The 17,242-nt window shown below is 44.7% G+C and overlaps 1 protein-coding gene across 2 annotated transcripts in view; it reads left to right on the top strand.

The window, feature by feature from the left end:
• The window catches only part of MYO1D (myosin ID), a 112,117-nt gene that overhangs the window by 23,309 nt on the left and 71,566 nt on the right, over positions 1-17,242 (top strand). Inside the window, exons 2-12 of one of the 2 annotated variants that reach the window (XM_061477554.1) lie at positions 5,165-5,373; positions 6,223-6,316; positions 7,027-7,192; positions 8,729-8,782; positions 9,708-9,803; positions 10,150-10,266; positions 11,362-11,565; positions 12,616-12,761; positions 12,845-12,959; positions 13,648-13,818; positions 17,046-17,116. In XM_061477554.1, coding sequence (XP_061333538.1) covers positions 5,165-5,373; positions 6,223-6,316; positions 7,027-7,192; positions 8,729-8,782; positions 9,708-9,803; positions 10,150-10,266; positions 11,362-11,565; positions 12,616-12,761; positions 12,845-12,959; positions 13,648-13,818; positions 17,046-17,116 — 1,443 coding nt within the window. The remainder of the gene's footprint in view (positions 1-5,164; positions 5,374-6,222; positions 6,317-7,026; positions 7,193-8,728; positions 8,783-9,707; positions 9,804-10,149; positions 10,267-11,361; positions 11,566-12,615; positions 12,762-12,844; positions 12,960-13,647; positions 13,819-17,045; positions 17,117-17,242) is intronic. The other variant, XM_061477555.1, reaches the window with a different exon arrangement.

The raw sequence follows: 17,242 nt of genomic DNA, 5'->3' as shown, positions 1-17,242 counted from the left end.
CCAGCGCAGGGAGGTAACACTGACTGGACAGTTTTCTGCTCTCTTTTTTCCAAGTACAGAATATTTTAGCTCTGGTTCTGCCAACACAAATCCTGTTTATCTGAGTTCTCTTGTGCTGAGGATGGTTTGCTGTAATACAGTTTATGAGCAACTTACTGAAAGACTTAAAAGTCATTCTTTTCCACTTGACAACTGAGTTCATTGCAGTTTACCTAGAATAAAGTCTTTACGTTGCCCTGAAATCTTAGCAGAGAGACCTGGTGTGGCATATAAAAGGCACAATTGTCTGACACACACAGCGTGTGCTTAAAGCAAAGTCATCTCACTTCCCAAAGTAGAATAGTTGTTTGTGTCAGCAGAGCTGGCTATGTAGTCTTACGTTTAAACCCAGGTAAATACAGTTTCACTGCCAGAAGTCTACTTAAATTCTCTTCCTTAGTTAACACATCCCAAAGGCCCATTGTTGACTATCCATGAACATGAGTTTTAATCAGATGTCTTTGTGCCTGTTTGCAATAAGAACAGAGCCAAAGCCTGCAGAAATGGGGTTTAAATATGTATATATTTGGTGGTAAAAAATAACTTAAGATCTATGCATCCCTTTGGGGGAATAACCCAAACCACACAGGGTGTTTGCAACTGGAAAATGAATTGTGCCTCTTCACACACCAGAGGTGTGCAGCTGCTGGATCCTTCTTCCCATGCACAAAGGAGGGAGGAAGAAAAGCAGTATGCTCATAGGAAATGTTTCAGTTTGTGCTTTGGAGTTACTGAGTAAGTTGGCAACCGGTAACAGTTTGAAACCATCAGCTTTTATTCTGTTAACTTTGAGGGGTACTGGGTTTGCTGTTGGCTGTCAGTGCAGGCTGGTGCCTCTGTAGCGCTCCTGTATCTGCCCTGAATTACTGGAATTATGCTTTTCTTGTTAACAGTTCCTTTCCTGTAAGCCCCTGCTGTACGGTGAAATGAAGGCTGTCTTCAGCTCGTGGCTGTGTTGTGACTTGTGCAGATGTTCTGTTTCTGGAGCATCTGTGTAGCATTGGGAGCAGGGAGGGGTGAGAGGAACGAGCTTTACTGAGCACCTGCTGCTGCTGCAGGAAAGCTCTCGTGTGTCTGCGTGGAGGTAAAGCAGAATGGGATGTCAGTCTGGGAGCAGTGGTGAAAGGGGTAGTTCCAGCTGAGAGAGGGTCTTTTCCCAGGACAAAATGCTCCACAATGCCAATAGCTACACTTAAGCTCTCTTCAAGTAATAGCAAATGAGACAGCTGGTGACCTAACATGATTTTTCCAGCAGTTGCTCTGCTCCTCAGACATTAGACAGGTGGAGGGAGAGATGGTAAATGTGTTCCTAAGGCGCCGTGGCACGCCGCAGCCTGGGATCTCTCTGCAGACAGATTCCCTGGAAGCTGGCACAGGTTACCTCAGTGTGAGCTCAGTTCTGGGCACAGCAATAGTCCTGCAGAGCTGCTGTGAGCCCCATAAGTTTCTGTTTATCTTTCAGTACTGAGGAGTTAGGATGTAAATGATTAATCAGAAATCCCCTGTCTGGTTTGAACTGCAGCAGTTGAGTGGGGATCGCATGGTTGGTGCCTCTGTGCAACGGGCTGCATGCTGCAGATGTTGGTTTGCGTTATGGGTTCCAAGTGGTGCCAGCTAGCTCTTTATTTGTACTGAGTGTATTTGAAGTTGCATCATTTCCTTGGTAAGAGCAGTTTTATTTTTGACTGGAGTGTTTGTCAGGTGGGAGAAATCCTAAATGTGAGTGCTCTCTGGTGGTGAAGATCTCTGCTTCACTTTGCTGATTTCTGCCGTGTTTTCCAATGGCAGTGGGATGTGAACATGGGATGTCTGGATTTTAGGATACATGTTTTTTTATCAACTCCCTTCCCTAAAAATAACAACTACAAAACAAAGTAAGAGCCTTTTTTCTTGCCCTGGCAGTCATCTTTCTTAGGCAACAATTTCTGTCTCTTTAGATAATTTCTGTGACTTACTGGTTTGTAGTTTCTCATTATCAACTGATGGTTGAACAAGGTAATAAAAACTGGTATTCAAAACTTCTCACGAAAGAGCTGATGTTCCTCCTCAAAAGAACACGCAAGGATTAAATACAGTGACTTTGCTTTTGGCTGCTGAGCTAGTGAAAGATTCAGAAGATACTGATACAAGTTACTCAAATAGAATCATTGCAGGAAAGTCTTTTCAGTGTCACAGCACAAGATGATGTGATTTTCCTGATAAGTCCAAAACAAGGTTTGGCCATGGGGGCAGTGACCCTCAGCAGTAGGTACAGGGGTTCCTTTTATCAGGTGTGCTGTATATTGCTTTTAATGACAGAAAACCAGTTCTATGTGAAGGATTACGCTGTTCTTTATGTTGATGAGCTTTCCCTTGATGGAGTGTGATGCCCAATGGATGAGCCTTTCCCAAAAGCCCTGGGTGGCTTTGTCCTCTGGTTTTGTGACCCTGCCGTGCAGAAGAATAGCAAATCTAACACAGCTTGTACCTCCCAGCTCGGACTGCTGCTGTCGGTTGTTTTCTTAAGTTTTCATGAGTTCTTCTTGGGCAGGGAAGGGCAGGAATCTCACGCCGGAGCAATGCAGCCAGGAAAACAGCCTCTGCTGTTCTTGGCCTGTTGCTGTGCTGAGCTGTGCTGACTGATGAAAAGAGGCTTTATCAGAAAGGAGGGGAGAGGAGCGACAGCTCCTTTTAGGATTATCTGAGCACAGCTCTGGGACCTTCACTCTGGTGCAAAGAAGTAAAGAAAAATGAATAGAGAGGTAAATGTGGGTGTCAATTGTTCATAAACTCTGTATCCTTAAAGCCAAGCTTGAGGGCTGCCTGTTTGTCGAGCCCAGAAATGCATCCCTCTCCTCATCCCTCATCTCCATCTGCCTTTTGCCACAGATTGAATCCACAATTTGTCAGTCTAGTAAAACCTTCTAAAACTTGACTTTGAGGCCAAATGTGAGCTCTGTTGTCAGAGACCTGTCAGGGAAGAAAAAGAAAGCAAGCAGTATGTCAAACCATTGCACATGTTGGTGTTGCAGCAGTGACCCTCCAAAGCTGAGCTGTGCCCTGCTCGGGGCATTTTGGAGGATCCAGCTGTGGGGCACAGACAAATCTGGAGGTCCTGCTTATGAGGCATCTGGGGCCACTGAACTGCCAAGGGAAGAAACTTAAACTGTGCTCTGCTGCTGGAAGTTTACATAATTCATTACTTAAGGAAGAGGTCAAAGTATTGGGTACTGTGGTGGTGACTTGGCACAACACTTCAGTAGGGAAGTCTTACTATCTTTTTCTTCTCAGCAGCTAAAACTCTCCCCCTCAACCTCCCTGTGCTGACCATGAGCCTTCAGCCATGTGTCTGGCAGTGTGGTAGGGCTTAAAACCTCATCCAGAGGCTGCTGTAACTTTATTACCATCACTAATAGTGCCCTTGGTCTTGGTTATGTGCTTGCTGTGCAGAGACTTTTGGAGAGCAGTCTGTGTTCTCCACTGGGCAAGCGGCCCTTTTTGGATGTCCTGTCTCCAAAAAGATGGGCAGGATTCTGCTGCGTTTGATGTCCTTGTAACAGTTTCTATTACATCCTTATGGCCCAGTGTGATTTGATCTCCTTAATAGAAATGGGATTGTGTGTGTCTGGTTTTTCTTGAGCTCTCCTGTGTCTATGTAGAGTTCCTCGTGCTCCAGAGAGGGCAAGAGATGAGCAGCCTGGTATCCGATGTCTGCACCATGCGTGTCTTCTGCCTGTTTGGGATCTTTCAACTACCACCATTCCCAGTTGCTTTGTGCTTCAAAGAATTCAAACTAGGGGTGGCAGATGACAAAGACTGAGTGTGTGAGACTTTCTGGGGACCTGAATCTGCCTTAAGAAGTGTGCTATGATTTTGTATTTCACACCAGCCTTCTGTGCTGGTTGCTTCATGTTGTGCAGTGCACTACCCTTCGTTTTTGTTACGATAGTTGCTGAGCTGCAGTCGGCATTGGTAATTACAATGGCTTTAGCACTTCTAAAACAGTTTTTATAGCTTTCAAACAGCATATATGGCTAAAATAAAAAATCTCTTTGTATTTGAAGCTCACTTATGTCTTGGCACATGTGTATCAGGACTAACTGCAGGTAAAACTGAAAGACATTTTGCAGTTGCTGTGTCTCTTGGTGAAGTCTTTCTGGAGAAAACAGGAATTAGAAGCAAAATCCCTTTTAGGAAGTGGAATACTGGCTGCTAGATTGGATTTCTGGAGTTTTATTACACCTGATAAAAGCCAACACTGCCAAGATGCTGCAGGAAATTCTCCAGTGGACAATAGGAAATGTCAAGCCTGTCACCACATGGGGGTGGTAATAAATTCCGTAAAGGAACGCTAGAAATTGCGGAGTCCCTCAAGGCTTAGAAAGGCCCCTGCCCTCGATAAGAGGTGGTGTAGTGCCATCTAATGTTGTAAGATTTAAATACAAGGCGCAGGCAGGTATTTAATGGTAGAAATGACACCGTTTGCCTGTTGAGTTCTGAATCTGCTGTCATCCTTTCTCCTCCTGAGAAGCAAAAGCTGTACAAATCCTTCAGCCATTAATCTGAAATTCCCTCTGTGCTCTCCTGCTAGATAGCTCAGTGAAATGGGAATTCCTTTGGAAACAGCTTTTAGCACTTTTTAAAAAACAAATGTCAAGTTATTGTCTGTCTTATTTGCAGAAAGAACACGAAAGACCAAGTAGGGCTTAGGAAAAGGGTAGTTTTATGTTGTTTCCACATGTTCTCACAATGCTTTCTCTTCTGGTTTAGCAGCAGTGGTGATATCAAAGTGCTTTCTTGTGCAGATGGTGGAGTGGAAGGTAATGGCGAGAGCTGTAGGGCCATGCTTTCCTTTTCGGCTTGTATCTTGGTTTGCTATCTTCCAAATGTGGTTAGATCTTGAAGATTCAAAGGGAGCCCGAGTTCTTAGTGCTTGTAACATCAGAGCTCTACGTAGTACATTAACGTGCCCTCTGGGCCACGTGGGTCAGCTCATGTCCATAGTAAATGCTTTATTGTGAAGTTTCAGTGGGGTGATGGATTCAAGAGTTCACCTGATGAAATAATGGTAATGGCAGCTGCTTGGAAGCCATGTTCTGATCTCTGTGTCTGATTCCCTTTTCCCCTTCTGTCTCCTTCCTGGTAGGTTTGAAAAAGGCCGGATTTACACATTTATTGGGGAGGTGGTTGTTTCCATGAATCCTTACAAAAACTTGAACATCTATGGGCGGGATACGATTGAGCAGTACAGAGGAAGGGAGCTGTACGAGAGGCCTCCTCACCTCTTCGCCATTGCTGATGCCGCTTACAAGGCGATGAAGAGGCGATCCAAAGACACCTGCATTGTCATATCAGGTGAGCTGAAGGAGCTTTGCATGAGGATGAGCACTTTGTGAAATTCTAGGCAGCAGCAGAATGATTTGGCTAATGGCAGCATTTCATAAAAGAAAGCTTCATGAATTTTAAAACTGCTTATTTGCATCTGAATCTGTCTGTGGAGACCTTAACAATTATTTCTAGTCTAATTCAAGAGCTGGTGTCAGTCATGAGCTTAACCTGTGCATGCAGAGTGATAACTTGCACATTCTCTGCTTACCCTGCCTGGGTGAATGGAGGTCAGTGCGAGCATGGCTCCTGCCTCTTTAGAGAGCTGCTGATTTTTGTCCCTCAGATGACAAGCCGAGGTTTTGTTCTCTGTTTCGATGGCCAGACTGGTGATCCGTCGTGGTCCAAACAGTGGGAGCAGGGCTTGTACCATGAACAGTCGCTATCTGGATCCTGGCACTTCATTTCCGTGGTGTTCCTGTGCTTCAGCAGCTCTGAAAAGTGAGCAACCAGAGCTGCTATGCTCAACAGTAGCCTCTTGTGCTGCAGCTCCCGGAGCTGCTGCTGGCCAAGCCTCTGCATGCCCGTCCTTCTCCTCTAACAATATTCCTTTTGATTCTTGGTGTCCGCAGGCCTTTTACCAACCTTACATCTTAACTGCTTCTAAGTCAGCAAAGCAGCAACAACCAGGCAGGTGATGGCTGTATTCAGAAAAGTATTTGTGTGCACTTTGCGTACGAAGTGCACACAAATAAAATTGCTTTAGAAAATCCAAGCAATACAAAACCCCCAAATACTCTGGAGTAGAATTAAGAGATGCTGTTCATTTGCTTTGCTATTTTCCATTTGCTGTGTCACCTGTTGTGTTTATGCCCTCAGGTGAAAGCGGGGCTGGCAAAACTGAGGCCAGTAAATATATTATGCATTACATAGCAGCCATTACCAACCCAGGGCAGAGGGCTGAGGTGGAAAGGTAAGGGCTTTGCACAGAAATAATGAAATTGTTCTGTTTGTGGGTATCTTTCTGTGGACTTTCTGTGGCTGAGAGAGCTGGGCTGGTTCAGCCTGGAGAAGAGAAGGCTCCTTGGGGGAAGACCTTAGAGCAGCTCCAGTGCCTAAAGGGGCTCCAGAAAACCTGGAGAGGGGCTTGGGACAAGGGCCTGTAGGGGCAGGACAAGGAGAATGGCTTTAACCTGCCAGAGGGGAGACTGAGATGAGCTCTTAGGCAGAAGCTCTTGCCTGTGAGGGTGCTGAGCCACTGGCACAGGGTGCCCAGAGAAGCTGTGGCTGCCCCATCCCTGGCAGTGTTCAAGGCCAGGTTGGACACAGGGGTTTGGACCAACTGGCTGTAGTGGAAGGTGTCCCTGCCTGATGAGCTTTAAGGTCCCTCCCAACCCAGAGCAGTCTGGGATTCTATGATGGTGAGCACCATGTTATTAGATGGTCTCTTGTACTAATTAGATGCTGATTTTTATGGCATTTCCTGACTTCTTCAAATCCCTTTTAATTGGGACTTTTACAATATTGATTGGTAAAATCACATGGAAAAGTTTATTTTGAAAGTTTGAACTTTTCCATCAAAGCCCATCTCTGCTGGAGAAATGCCACAAAAAAGGATTGCCATGATTTGGATATGTAAGTCTGGACTTATCCTGTTCTCTTTTCCATCCATCTATGTTTCAGAGTGAAGAACATTCTGCTGAAATCCAACTGTGTGTTAGAGGCCTTCGGCAATGCCAAAACAAACCGGAATGACAATTCCAGCAGGTTTGGGAAATACATGGATATCAACTTTGATTTCAAAGGAGACCCAGTAGGGGGGCATATCAATAATTACTTACTAGAAAAGGTAAACCACCCTCACTTCTAGAGGCTTTTGTGTAGTTACCTTTGTAATGCGTGTTTTGCCAATAGAAAGGCCTTCCAAACATGGTGTGTCAGCAGGTGACATGAGGGAAGAGAAGCACCTTCAGTCTAAGGCTTCATTTTGCCTCAGGAGTAACTGAAATGCTGTTGAAGCACTGGCAATGCCCCCTTATTTTACCACCCCCACTGTTAGAGCTGACTTTCTAAGAGACTAGTGTTCCTCAAAAGCCTATGGGCACATAAGTGTATGTGCTTTGTTTCCAGAACAAAAGCTGAGATTAAATTAAGGTCTGCAAAACTCCTTTGTAAGTTCCCCCCACTGAGATCTCAGTGATGAATAGAAGCAGCCAATACGTGGGGCTTTAAGTAGCGAGGGTAGGGTGAGGAGTGTTCTTCTGGAATAACCTTGTGTGATCTTTTGGGAACTTTGGTTCTATCTATTCCAGTGATCCTGAGCATAATTGGGTTTTTCATGTCATTCAGTGGTGTCTGAAAACATTGGAATATGTAAAACTCCCCAGAGAAGCTGGGCATGATCTATTCACAGCTCTGCTTATGTGAGAGACACGTCTGGCTTTGATTTATCCCTTTGACTGCATCTGCTCACAACATGCTTTTTTGTTTGTGGTTTTTTTTTTTTTTACTTTTCCCTTTATTTCCCTGAAGTCTATATTCAGAACGCTTTATGTTAAGAAACGAAACAACAAACCCAAACATTTAACATGTGATACTCTAATGCAAAAAAGGGGTAGGGCTGCAGCTGCAGTGGCTTAAATCCTCATCCTTTATTTCATATTCTTGACTTCTACCAAGTTAAATTGGTTTCCATTTTGAAAGCAGTTGAGGTTCTGGTCCAAGCAGCAGCAGTTACCAGACAGTGATTTTTTGCACTTTGCAGGAACACACGCAGTGTCGTTCTTCCTTGTTCAAACTTGTAGCATGAAATAAGGTACCGTTGCTTGACTGAATTTCTGCTGCTTATTCATGCTGTTTTACACTGATTTGGAATGAGTGCTCTGAAGATGGACCTATGGCCTCCTCCCTAAAACAGGGCCCTTTGGTAGAGAGAGCATTTGCTCGTACAGCGGTTGGGTGCTGCTGCCCAGCCTGTCTTGGGGCTGTAGAAGTGGTTACCCTAACTATGTCCCATGGAGCTTTTAATTGCAGTCCTTTTATTTTCATTCCCAGCAATTAAATAACTCTTGAACTAAAATGACATTTTATTTGACTCTTCCATGAAAGCAATTCATGGAAGAGTGAAATTCCAATTCAAGTTGCCCCATGTGACTGGAAGTAGGACATTGCAGCTGTTCCACAAGCTGGTCTTTCTGATCATAGACTTCCATCTCCGTGGTCACATGTAGCTAATGGTGCCTGTTACAGACTTCCCAAGAAGTAAGGTTAGTTTGGGGGTGTCCTGGCAGTGGTGAAGCGAGGCGTTGGTGGCTGAGGAGAGGTGGCTGGGAGGCAGGATGCCCGTGTCCAGGAATACCCACCTCTGTATTCTGTTTCCCTGCAGTCTCGTGTGATTGTGCAGCAGGCGGGAGAGAGAAGCTTTCACTCTTTTTATCAGGTCTGTATTGGTTTGCTGACACAAGTGACTTTCCTCACCTTTCCCACATGACACGCAAAATATTTAAAGCCTTCACCCCCTTTGTGAAGGGTTCCTTTGTTGTTACATCTTGGGTGAGCTGAGGTTCTTGAGCTCTTTGACAAGGCCTGGTCTGGGGAAAGGAGCATGGGAAGATTTATTTTCTTCTATCCTCCAGTCCCGTATTAACACATTTGTAAACTTAAAAGGTGGCTAACTAAACAAATCTGGTAGAATACTGGACTTTGACTCAATGTTTTATTTGTAATAACTCTAATCCCTCTATTTTCTCTTGAGGATTTTAGTCCATATGGAAGTAATTTTATGACACTGAGGTGGCTTTCTTTTGTGTGTGTGTGTGTGTCTTTTTAATGTCTTTTGTATTGTATAGTGGTTCCCTTGTGTGTCCTTTGGGGGAAATGGTTGGCCTATTCCTATAACCTATTGGTATAACCTTTATTCTCAGTTTTGCAGTAAGGCAAACACAGGTTTGTTTATTTTCCCCCTTACTCTTTACTCCAGGATGCGTGTTAGCACCTTTGTGATTCATGTGCCTTTTATGTGTTGGCAAGCCCCTGTGAATAGCAGTAGTTGTGCTTGCCAAGACACAGCTGTGGCATGTCACAGATGGAAAAGTGTCTGCTCTGTAAAGAGGTTCAGGATGAGTTTCTAAACAGTTGTGTCACCCAAAAGGACAGTCATTTGGGAAACCACTTGCTGATGTCAGAGCCCTACAACGATGCAGACTGTGTATTTTGCACATGTTGTGCTGTCACTCCAAATGCTGCTTCTATAGCACTAAGTTGATGATTTCAGGATTTTGCTTTTTAAGCAGATGAATAAGAAAGGGAAAAAGGAAGGATTTTATTTCTTTCATTCACCTTTTCTTAAACTGCTCTTTGTGCAGCTGCTCCAGGGGGGGTCTGACCAGATGTTACGTTCTCTGCATCTACAAAAGGATGGGTCTGCATACAGATACATCTGTCCTGGAGCACAGATAAAGGTGAGGGTGTTGTTAATGAGTCAGGGGTAACCTGGCTTAAAATTGTAAATGCTTCTTGGTATACTCAAAGTACTGCTGAGCTGGCAGAAGCTGAGACCAATATCTGCAAGACGAATATGGAAAAGTGACATCAGTGTGCTATTTGCAATGGAGTTTCTGGCCCTCAGAGACAAAGTGTGTGTGTACATGTACATACTGCATTTGTGTCTGCTTATAAAAAGCAGGAAAATGTAGTGGGAGAGACATCACCTTTGTACGTATTTCCCATGAACTTGTAAAAATCTTTGCTTTCTCTCAGCTGACTTCCATTAAGTCACTCATGTCCCAAACCTCTCTTTCCCCTCAGTGTTCCATCAATGATGGTGCAGAGTTCAAAGCAGTAGCTGACGCCATGAAAGTGATAGGCTTCAAGCAAGAGGAGATTGAGACTGTCTACAAAATTGTGGCTGTCATCCTTCACCTGGTGAGCACTCTGCCTTCTGCAGGTAGGAGTAGGCTGTTCTTCAGTAGGGGTCAGGGCACTTGTGCTTCCAGCAGCTCCAGTTCCCTTGCTGCAGAAGAAGTTGGAAGATCTGTTGACTGGAAAACTGTATACAGTTTACAACTGAACTGTTCCAGTGGTGAGTGAGGCTCCTGGACAAAATAGGCACTTCAGTAATGATGGAAGTTGACATTTATTCCTCCATATTCCAGATCCCAAACCAGACATACTGTCATGTACTGGAAGCTATTAAATGTTCTGAAAAGGACTTGTGTAGGTTTGGCAGTGAGGGGGTAGGGAGCTCTCACCTCATAGTCCTTCTGCCCCCTTTTGCCCTCATACCTACCATCACCACTGTGGTTTTGCTGGGGAGATGGTGCTTCACCTGTGGTGGAGACTTGAGCGCAGCCAGATACAGGAGACCTCTTAATCCTCTGTGTTCTGATGCTGAGGAAATCCTTCCTTCACTTGCATTCTCCTGGGACCCACAGAGCCTCCCACTCTCTGCAGTGTCCCTGTAGCTCAGCTCTTGTGCTTCCTTGAGGAGAGAGGCACTTCAGGCAGGCAGGATGAGGAAATTCCCAATTCTTCCTCCTCCTTGGGGCAGTAGTGCCCCAGTGCTGGGTCAGGAGTAGAGGCAGAGCAGAGCCAGGCCATGCAGGCAAGGGGTGAGAGCACCCAGTGCAGTGGTGTTGCTACTTATTCCTGGCACTTGCAGGTGTGCAGTACCAGCTCTGCTGTGGCAGCTGCTGTCAGTCCAATCCCATTAGCACTGTTCATTGATCAGCTTTCCTGGAATATTCACATTGCTTTGGTGGGAAGTAGCACTGCAATAACAACTGCAGCCTCATGCTTCTGTGATGAGCTTCAGTGAAAAGGAAACATTCCATCCAGTGCTTGATACTTCATGTAATTCCCATGGCTGGACTCCGAATCTTGAGGCAGTGTTTGATATAAGTTTTTCCCAAACCCTGAGCAGGAATGCTTTGCTGTGAGTCAGGCTTTGCTGCTCCCACTGATGTTGGAGCTCTGTGTGGCTCTGCATGGCCAACCTGAGTTTCCTGGTGCTTCTTGCAGGGGAACCTGAAGTTTTCTGTGGATGATGACATGCCTGTGATCGAGAACAGCAAGGCTGTGTCCATCATTGCAGACTTGCTCTCAACAAAATCTGACATGGTGGAGAAGGCTTTGTTGTTCAGAACTGTAGCTACAGGTCGGGATGTCATTGACAAGCAACATACTGAACAAGAAGCCACCTATGGCAGAGATGCCTTTGCAAAAGTGAGTTTAAATCTCCTTTCTCTGCATCCAGTTTTGTATGTGATAGTAACTCAAATGCATTTCTTCTGCTTTTGCCTTTTGATTGAGTTGTACTTGGTGTTCAGCATTGAATTGCCTGTGGAATTGAACATTTTTCAGTGCTCAGGTCCCAGTAGGACTCCTGGGTGATCCATTGAGTACAGTGCTTGCTGAGACATGGGAAGTCTGTGGTTCGTGTGGATTTATTCCTGAATGTATGTGTTTCTGTGTTCTATAGGAGGGTTGCAGAGCAGCACCTTCCCTGGCTCTGAGACAGCCTGACCCCAGCCAGCAGAGGGGAGGGAGCTGCCAGCCTGGCTTGCTGGTCCCTGCAACAGGAACCCATTGTACTGAATGTTTTGTGCAATGTGATTCTGGAGTTCATTTAGCAGTTGAATTCAGAGAGCAGAGAGTGGAACACCTTGAGCTCAAGTTGGAAACCCTAAGTGCTTTCTGGTTTTGCAGAGGATACTGATGAGAGGAGTGACAATTGTCCTTCCTTTGCTAAGAAACCAAGGGAAGATTAGATGAAGTGATGAAGATCCTTGGTTATTAACTTGTTCTCTGAAGGTTGTGTGTTTGTACAGCTTCCCAGTACATTTTGAACACAGAGACTTCAAAGATACCTGTGCCTATAGAACATTTTCAGAGTTGAACAGGAATATTTTCCTGCCATTGTGTTCAGTTGTTACTGTTGTAACTGACCTCTCACTCACTTGCTCTTCAATATTGTTAAGTAATTCTTAGAATGGAAGTTATTAGGCAGCTGAAAAGCAGACTGGAATCAACTGAGGGGAGCTGCTGTACCTACCGACCTCACTGAGGCCGAGGCTGCAACTAAATGAGTTTGAGAAGAAAGACAAGAAACACTTTCTTTATGTCAGTACTGTTCACTTTGAGCAGAATGTTACCTGGAGCTGTTGTGTGGTTGGGGCAGCATCTTGAATTAGGCTTTGTAGCACCACGTGTTGCATTTACCAGAAAGAGCTACAATGGATGTAGCAGAACTCCTTAGTGTCTGTTCCCTGGCAGGCAATCTACGAGCGCCTCTTTGCTTGGATCGTGACACACATCAATGATGTGATTGAAGTGAAGAACTATGACACTACAGTACATGGGAAAAACACAGTCATTGGAGTCCTGGATATCTATGGCTTTGAAATCTTTGACAATAACAGGTGAGCTGTTGCTGAGACGCAATTAGGTGCCTTCCCCGTTCCCACAACACTCATGCTGTTTTTTTTCCTTCTGTTTTTTGCAGCTTTGAGCAATTTTGCATTAATTACTGCAATGAAAAGCTACAGCAGCTCTTTATTCAGCTGGTTCTAAAGCAGGAGCAGGAAGAGTACCAGCGAGAGGGAATTCCCTGGAAGCATGTGAGTAATTTGGCAGGGGAGAGAGAGGTTGGTCTGAGGGCAGTGTACCAGCATAAGGTCCAGATCTACAGTTGCTCTACGTGTAGACTCCTGTTGAAGTCAATAGGCCATGTGTGCCAGCTGCACTGTCAGACTTGCTATCTGGAAACCAGGCTGCAGCAGCTCACAATTAGCACACTTCTTTTTTGCTGTGGTGTGGGAAAATGAGTGACTCCAGGTCTGATTTAAAGCATGTTTGTGGCATCTCTGTGATGCCACACATGTCACTGAGCACTTCTGCTCTGAGTGCTTATGTATGTTGTCTGCTTGTAGATGTTAAAGTGTGAAAATCTTCATTTCTCCTGTTCAAGTGCCTTTCACAATGTCAGTTTTCACTGGGGTGACTGTGCACATCTGAATTTCAAAAGACACCTCAAAGTGCATTCTGTCACAGTTGACTTTTAGCAAAGGTCTCAAGATTTATGTGAGGTGTTTGAAAAATCTCCTTCTCTGCTCTGTGGTGTTAAAGAGTGGCTGGCTTGATTCTGAATTAGTGATGGGCATACTGAAAGCAGCTTCCTTCCCCTCTGAATGGTGAGCCCTGTGCTGTCAGTCAGACACATGGTACCTTTTCTTCAGAGGCCAGCACTGCTGTGGCTCTTTGTTTGCTACCCAAATCACAAATTTACCCATTCCTTGTTTGTTACAGATTGATTACTTCAACAACCAGGTCATTGTTGACCTGGTAGAGCAGCAGCACAAAGGGATCATCTCCATTCTGGATGATGCCTGCATGAACGTTGGAAAAGTTACAGATGAGATGTTCCTCGAGGCTCTTAACAACAAGCTAGGGAAGCATGCTCACTTCTCCAGCAGAAAGGTAACTCGCTCTTTGTACCATCAAGCCTTCCTTTCCTGTGTGGTACCTTTTCTAGTTTGAAGGTGTAATGGAATAAGTAAAAATGGTTCAAAGGAAAAGCCACTTGAAGGGTGGCTGAGCTGGAATCATGACATCAAGTATGAAACACAGTGCCTGAGAGCTGCAGCAGCTCCAGACCATGGAGCTGGTCTGCGTTTAGGTCACCTCTTGCAGCCCCATTCCCAGCAGAGGGAGCTCCAGCATGTCCAACGTGAGATTAGTTTCATTCCAAACATAAAAGCAGCGTGAGTTTGTGTCTTGACATATCATGATGTCATCTGTGGCCAATGGATGTGCAGCTTGAGCACACGTGGTGCTCTGCCCAGGCTGCTCTAAAACATAGTGACAGTGAAATTATTCACACTTCTGCAGGATCACTGAGGGGTTGGTGTTCAGTGCCATTGGCCGCACAACACATTTGTCTCCTCTTGCTGCTATGAGCATTCGGGCCCCCAGCCTTGCTTTAGCTTTGGTAGAATGTACAGATGAAAAGGCTTTATTTATTCCTGGCTTGGCAGCATACTGAAATCATGGTCATCAGCCTGATTAATCACAGAATCAAATAAAGACCTTTAATTTATTGATGTCTCTCAGCTCAGAAACATTTGAAATGCATCGTTGGGAATGCTGATCACCCCCTTCTTCCTTCCACCCCAGCACAATGTTTTATGTAGGTCAGAAATACAAAATTAGCATGATTGTGTAAGATCTGTGCTAAAGGCTGCTCCAGGGAGGCTCAGTATAAACAGTAGGTCTGGATGTGGCTTGTTTGGGTAAAGGCTGGGATGGGAATAGAATAACCACTGCTCTCTCTCAGCCATGGCTTTCCCAAAGTGCCCTTTAGCTGCAGCTCACCTGACATCTCACCTGCCATTGGCAAATGGGCACCTTGCTCAGGGTTAGCTTAGGTTTTACTGGCTTAAGCAGGAAACAAGTTAGGTACAGTGTGTTGTGAATTCAATACAATGAACCCTGGGGGGATGAAGTCCTAAATCCTCCACAGTGGGGTCATGTGGGAAGTGGTCCAGCTTCTGGAGCTGTTTAGTCAACAGATGTAAGGTGGTGGAGAAGGGAGTTCAGTTTCTGATCTGTCCTTGGTCCCATGGCTGCAAAGGTGAAGTGGTTCCACCATGGAGAGGGCAGGAAGTCCTTTGATGCAGTGGGGGAAGAGGGCTGAATTTCATAGGGTATATGGGATGCTATAAACTGAAAATTCCTAATGAATCTGTTTGAGTCCTTATCTTCAGGAGCTCTTGTGCAGCATAGGAACCATTAAACGAAAATATTGCCAGTTGCAGTGTCCCTCAGCAGGAGATGGCATTGTCAGAAAACTGCACAGCCTGAGAGGGGAACAAGCCATACCGCTATAAATAATGGTGAGGGAGGGTATGATGTATCTTCTTGGCTTGCTAATTTCTAGTTCAGATCAATACAGCCTTGAAAAAATTGACCCATAAAACTCTCTGCATCATAACTATTTTTCCCCCTCTTGTGTCTTTGCAAGTGTCCTTTACTGTATCTAAGGGGTCTTCTTCCACCCCATCCAGAACTACTGTAGGAAACCTGAGCTTTCCAAGCCAACCTCTTCTAGCTTGAATTAAACTGAAGGACTTGATTTCATCATTTGCTTTTGTAGACTGTCTGGCTACTATAAAGCTCTGCATAAATCAAAGCTGTTCCTAAAGAGTTAAAAGTGTGTGCTGATGTGTTATGGGACTAGCTCCCATCTTTCAGCCTGAGTTAATGCTTCGCTGCTCCCCTGTAGAGCATGTTGCACACTGTCTCCATGTGGATAAGTTCTGATGGGCTGCTGTGCCCTAAATAGTAGTGTTCTAGTTAATGCCATGTATGTCTGGTCTGCTGCTGTCTGCTTGGTTGTCCTGGTGAAAACCAAGTAAACCAGGAAAAATAGAGGCAAAATTCATGTTCCAAGAAGAGGGTTGTCCTTCTCTGACTTGGCTAATGCTGATCGAGATCTGTAGACGTGCAAACTGTTCTGATAGTCCTTCTCAATATCACAGGTTCATTTTCTCAGCCTCCTTAAGTTCTGAGCTTTTTAATTGATCTTATACTTTTGAAGGATCAAGTGCATTGGTAGACAGGCTGTGAATTGCTGAATCTTCAGGTTCTTGAAGGTTTCAATCTCAAGCTCATTGTGAAGGGCAGAGTATCAAAAGGTCTGTTCTAGTCCATCTGCTATATCTTCTGAGGTAGTAGGTGATAGTGAATGTCAAAGTCAGAAGAGGGTGTCAGACAGACGTGATGATGATGTGTTATGTTCCCAGTCTCCAGTGACCTCCAGTCCAGGAGCCTCCTAAATCAGAGCTGGTGTCCTTAAAGGGGTTTGTTCTTTATTTTTGAATTGACAGAATTCCACAGCTTCACGGCTCACGTGAAGAGCTCCTTCCCATTTTCCTTACTCTTCCCTTTTATGTTACATCTCTTGCCTCCTAGTTGTTGAGCAGCAAAACATGGGGGTGCTGTCTTAAAAAACATCATTACCATGTAATTTTCCATCATCTCGTGGCATTCCTTTCTTAACCTGAAGAGGTTTAGTTTGGTTGGCCCTTCCCTCTGTAGCAGTCAGTCAGTACTGTTGATTGCTTTTGCCCTTCAGCAAGCCTCTTCCAGTTCTCCTGTGTCCTTTTTGAGATGGAGGGTAGTTAAGATACTTGTTGGGTTAGGAATGGGACAGTTTTGGACCCATCATTTACTATAAATGTTGGCTTTTCTGTGTGTGTGTAACTGTATTTATGCTGCATTTCTGTCATGTTTTGATTGTTTCATTTCTTTGCTGAGGAGTGATGGTGAAATGGGAAAAATTATAAAGGAAGATCATAGAATCATAGACTGGTTTGGGTTGGACCATCTAGTTCTAATCCTCTGCCATGGGCAGTGCCACCTCACGCTAGGCCATGTTGCCCAAGTCTGTGTCCAGCCTGGCCTTGAACACTGCCAGGGATGGAGCATTTCCCACTATAGCCTTTTGCACCTTGATTCTGTACAAATAGACATTCTTCTAATGCATCCATGAAAAAATCCTATAGAGCAGAGTTCTAACTGGATTTCACATCTACACTTGCATCTATAAAGTGGAATGGCTATAGTTCCCATTTCTATTTCCAATGCATGTTGCTCTTTCATGAAAGGCCAGGGGTCATGTTTTAATGAATGTTAATTGATTTCAGCTTTGTGCCACTGACAAGACACTGGAGTTTGACAGAGACTTTCGGATCAAGCACTACGCTGGAGATGTGATGTAAGGTTTCTTCCAAAAGAAAGCTGCACCTTCTATTTTTGTCTTGTAGCCAGCTTGGAAGTGGTACAACATTCTAATTTAGTGCTGCTGTTGGTAGAAGCAGAAGACCTGTCATACAGAATTACA

The sequence above is a fragment of the Pezoporus flaviventris genome, unplaced genomic scaffold (assembly GCF_033815535.1).
Source record: "Pezoporus flaviventris isolate CSIRO_AGI_PZ_B2104156 unplaced genomic scaffold, CSIRO_AGI_Pfla_v1 ptg000107l, whole genome shotgun sequence".
NCBI lineage: Eukaryota > Metazoa > Chordata > Aves > Psittaciformes > Psittacidae > Pezoporus > Pezoporus flaviventris.
The sequence above is the reverse complement of the archived record's forward strand: the minus strand, read 5'-3'. Positions and strand labels throughout refer to the sequence as shown.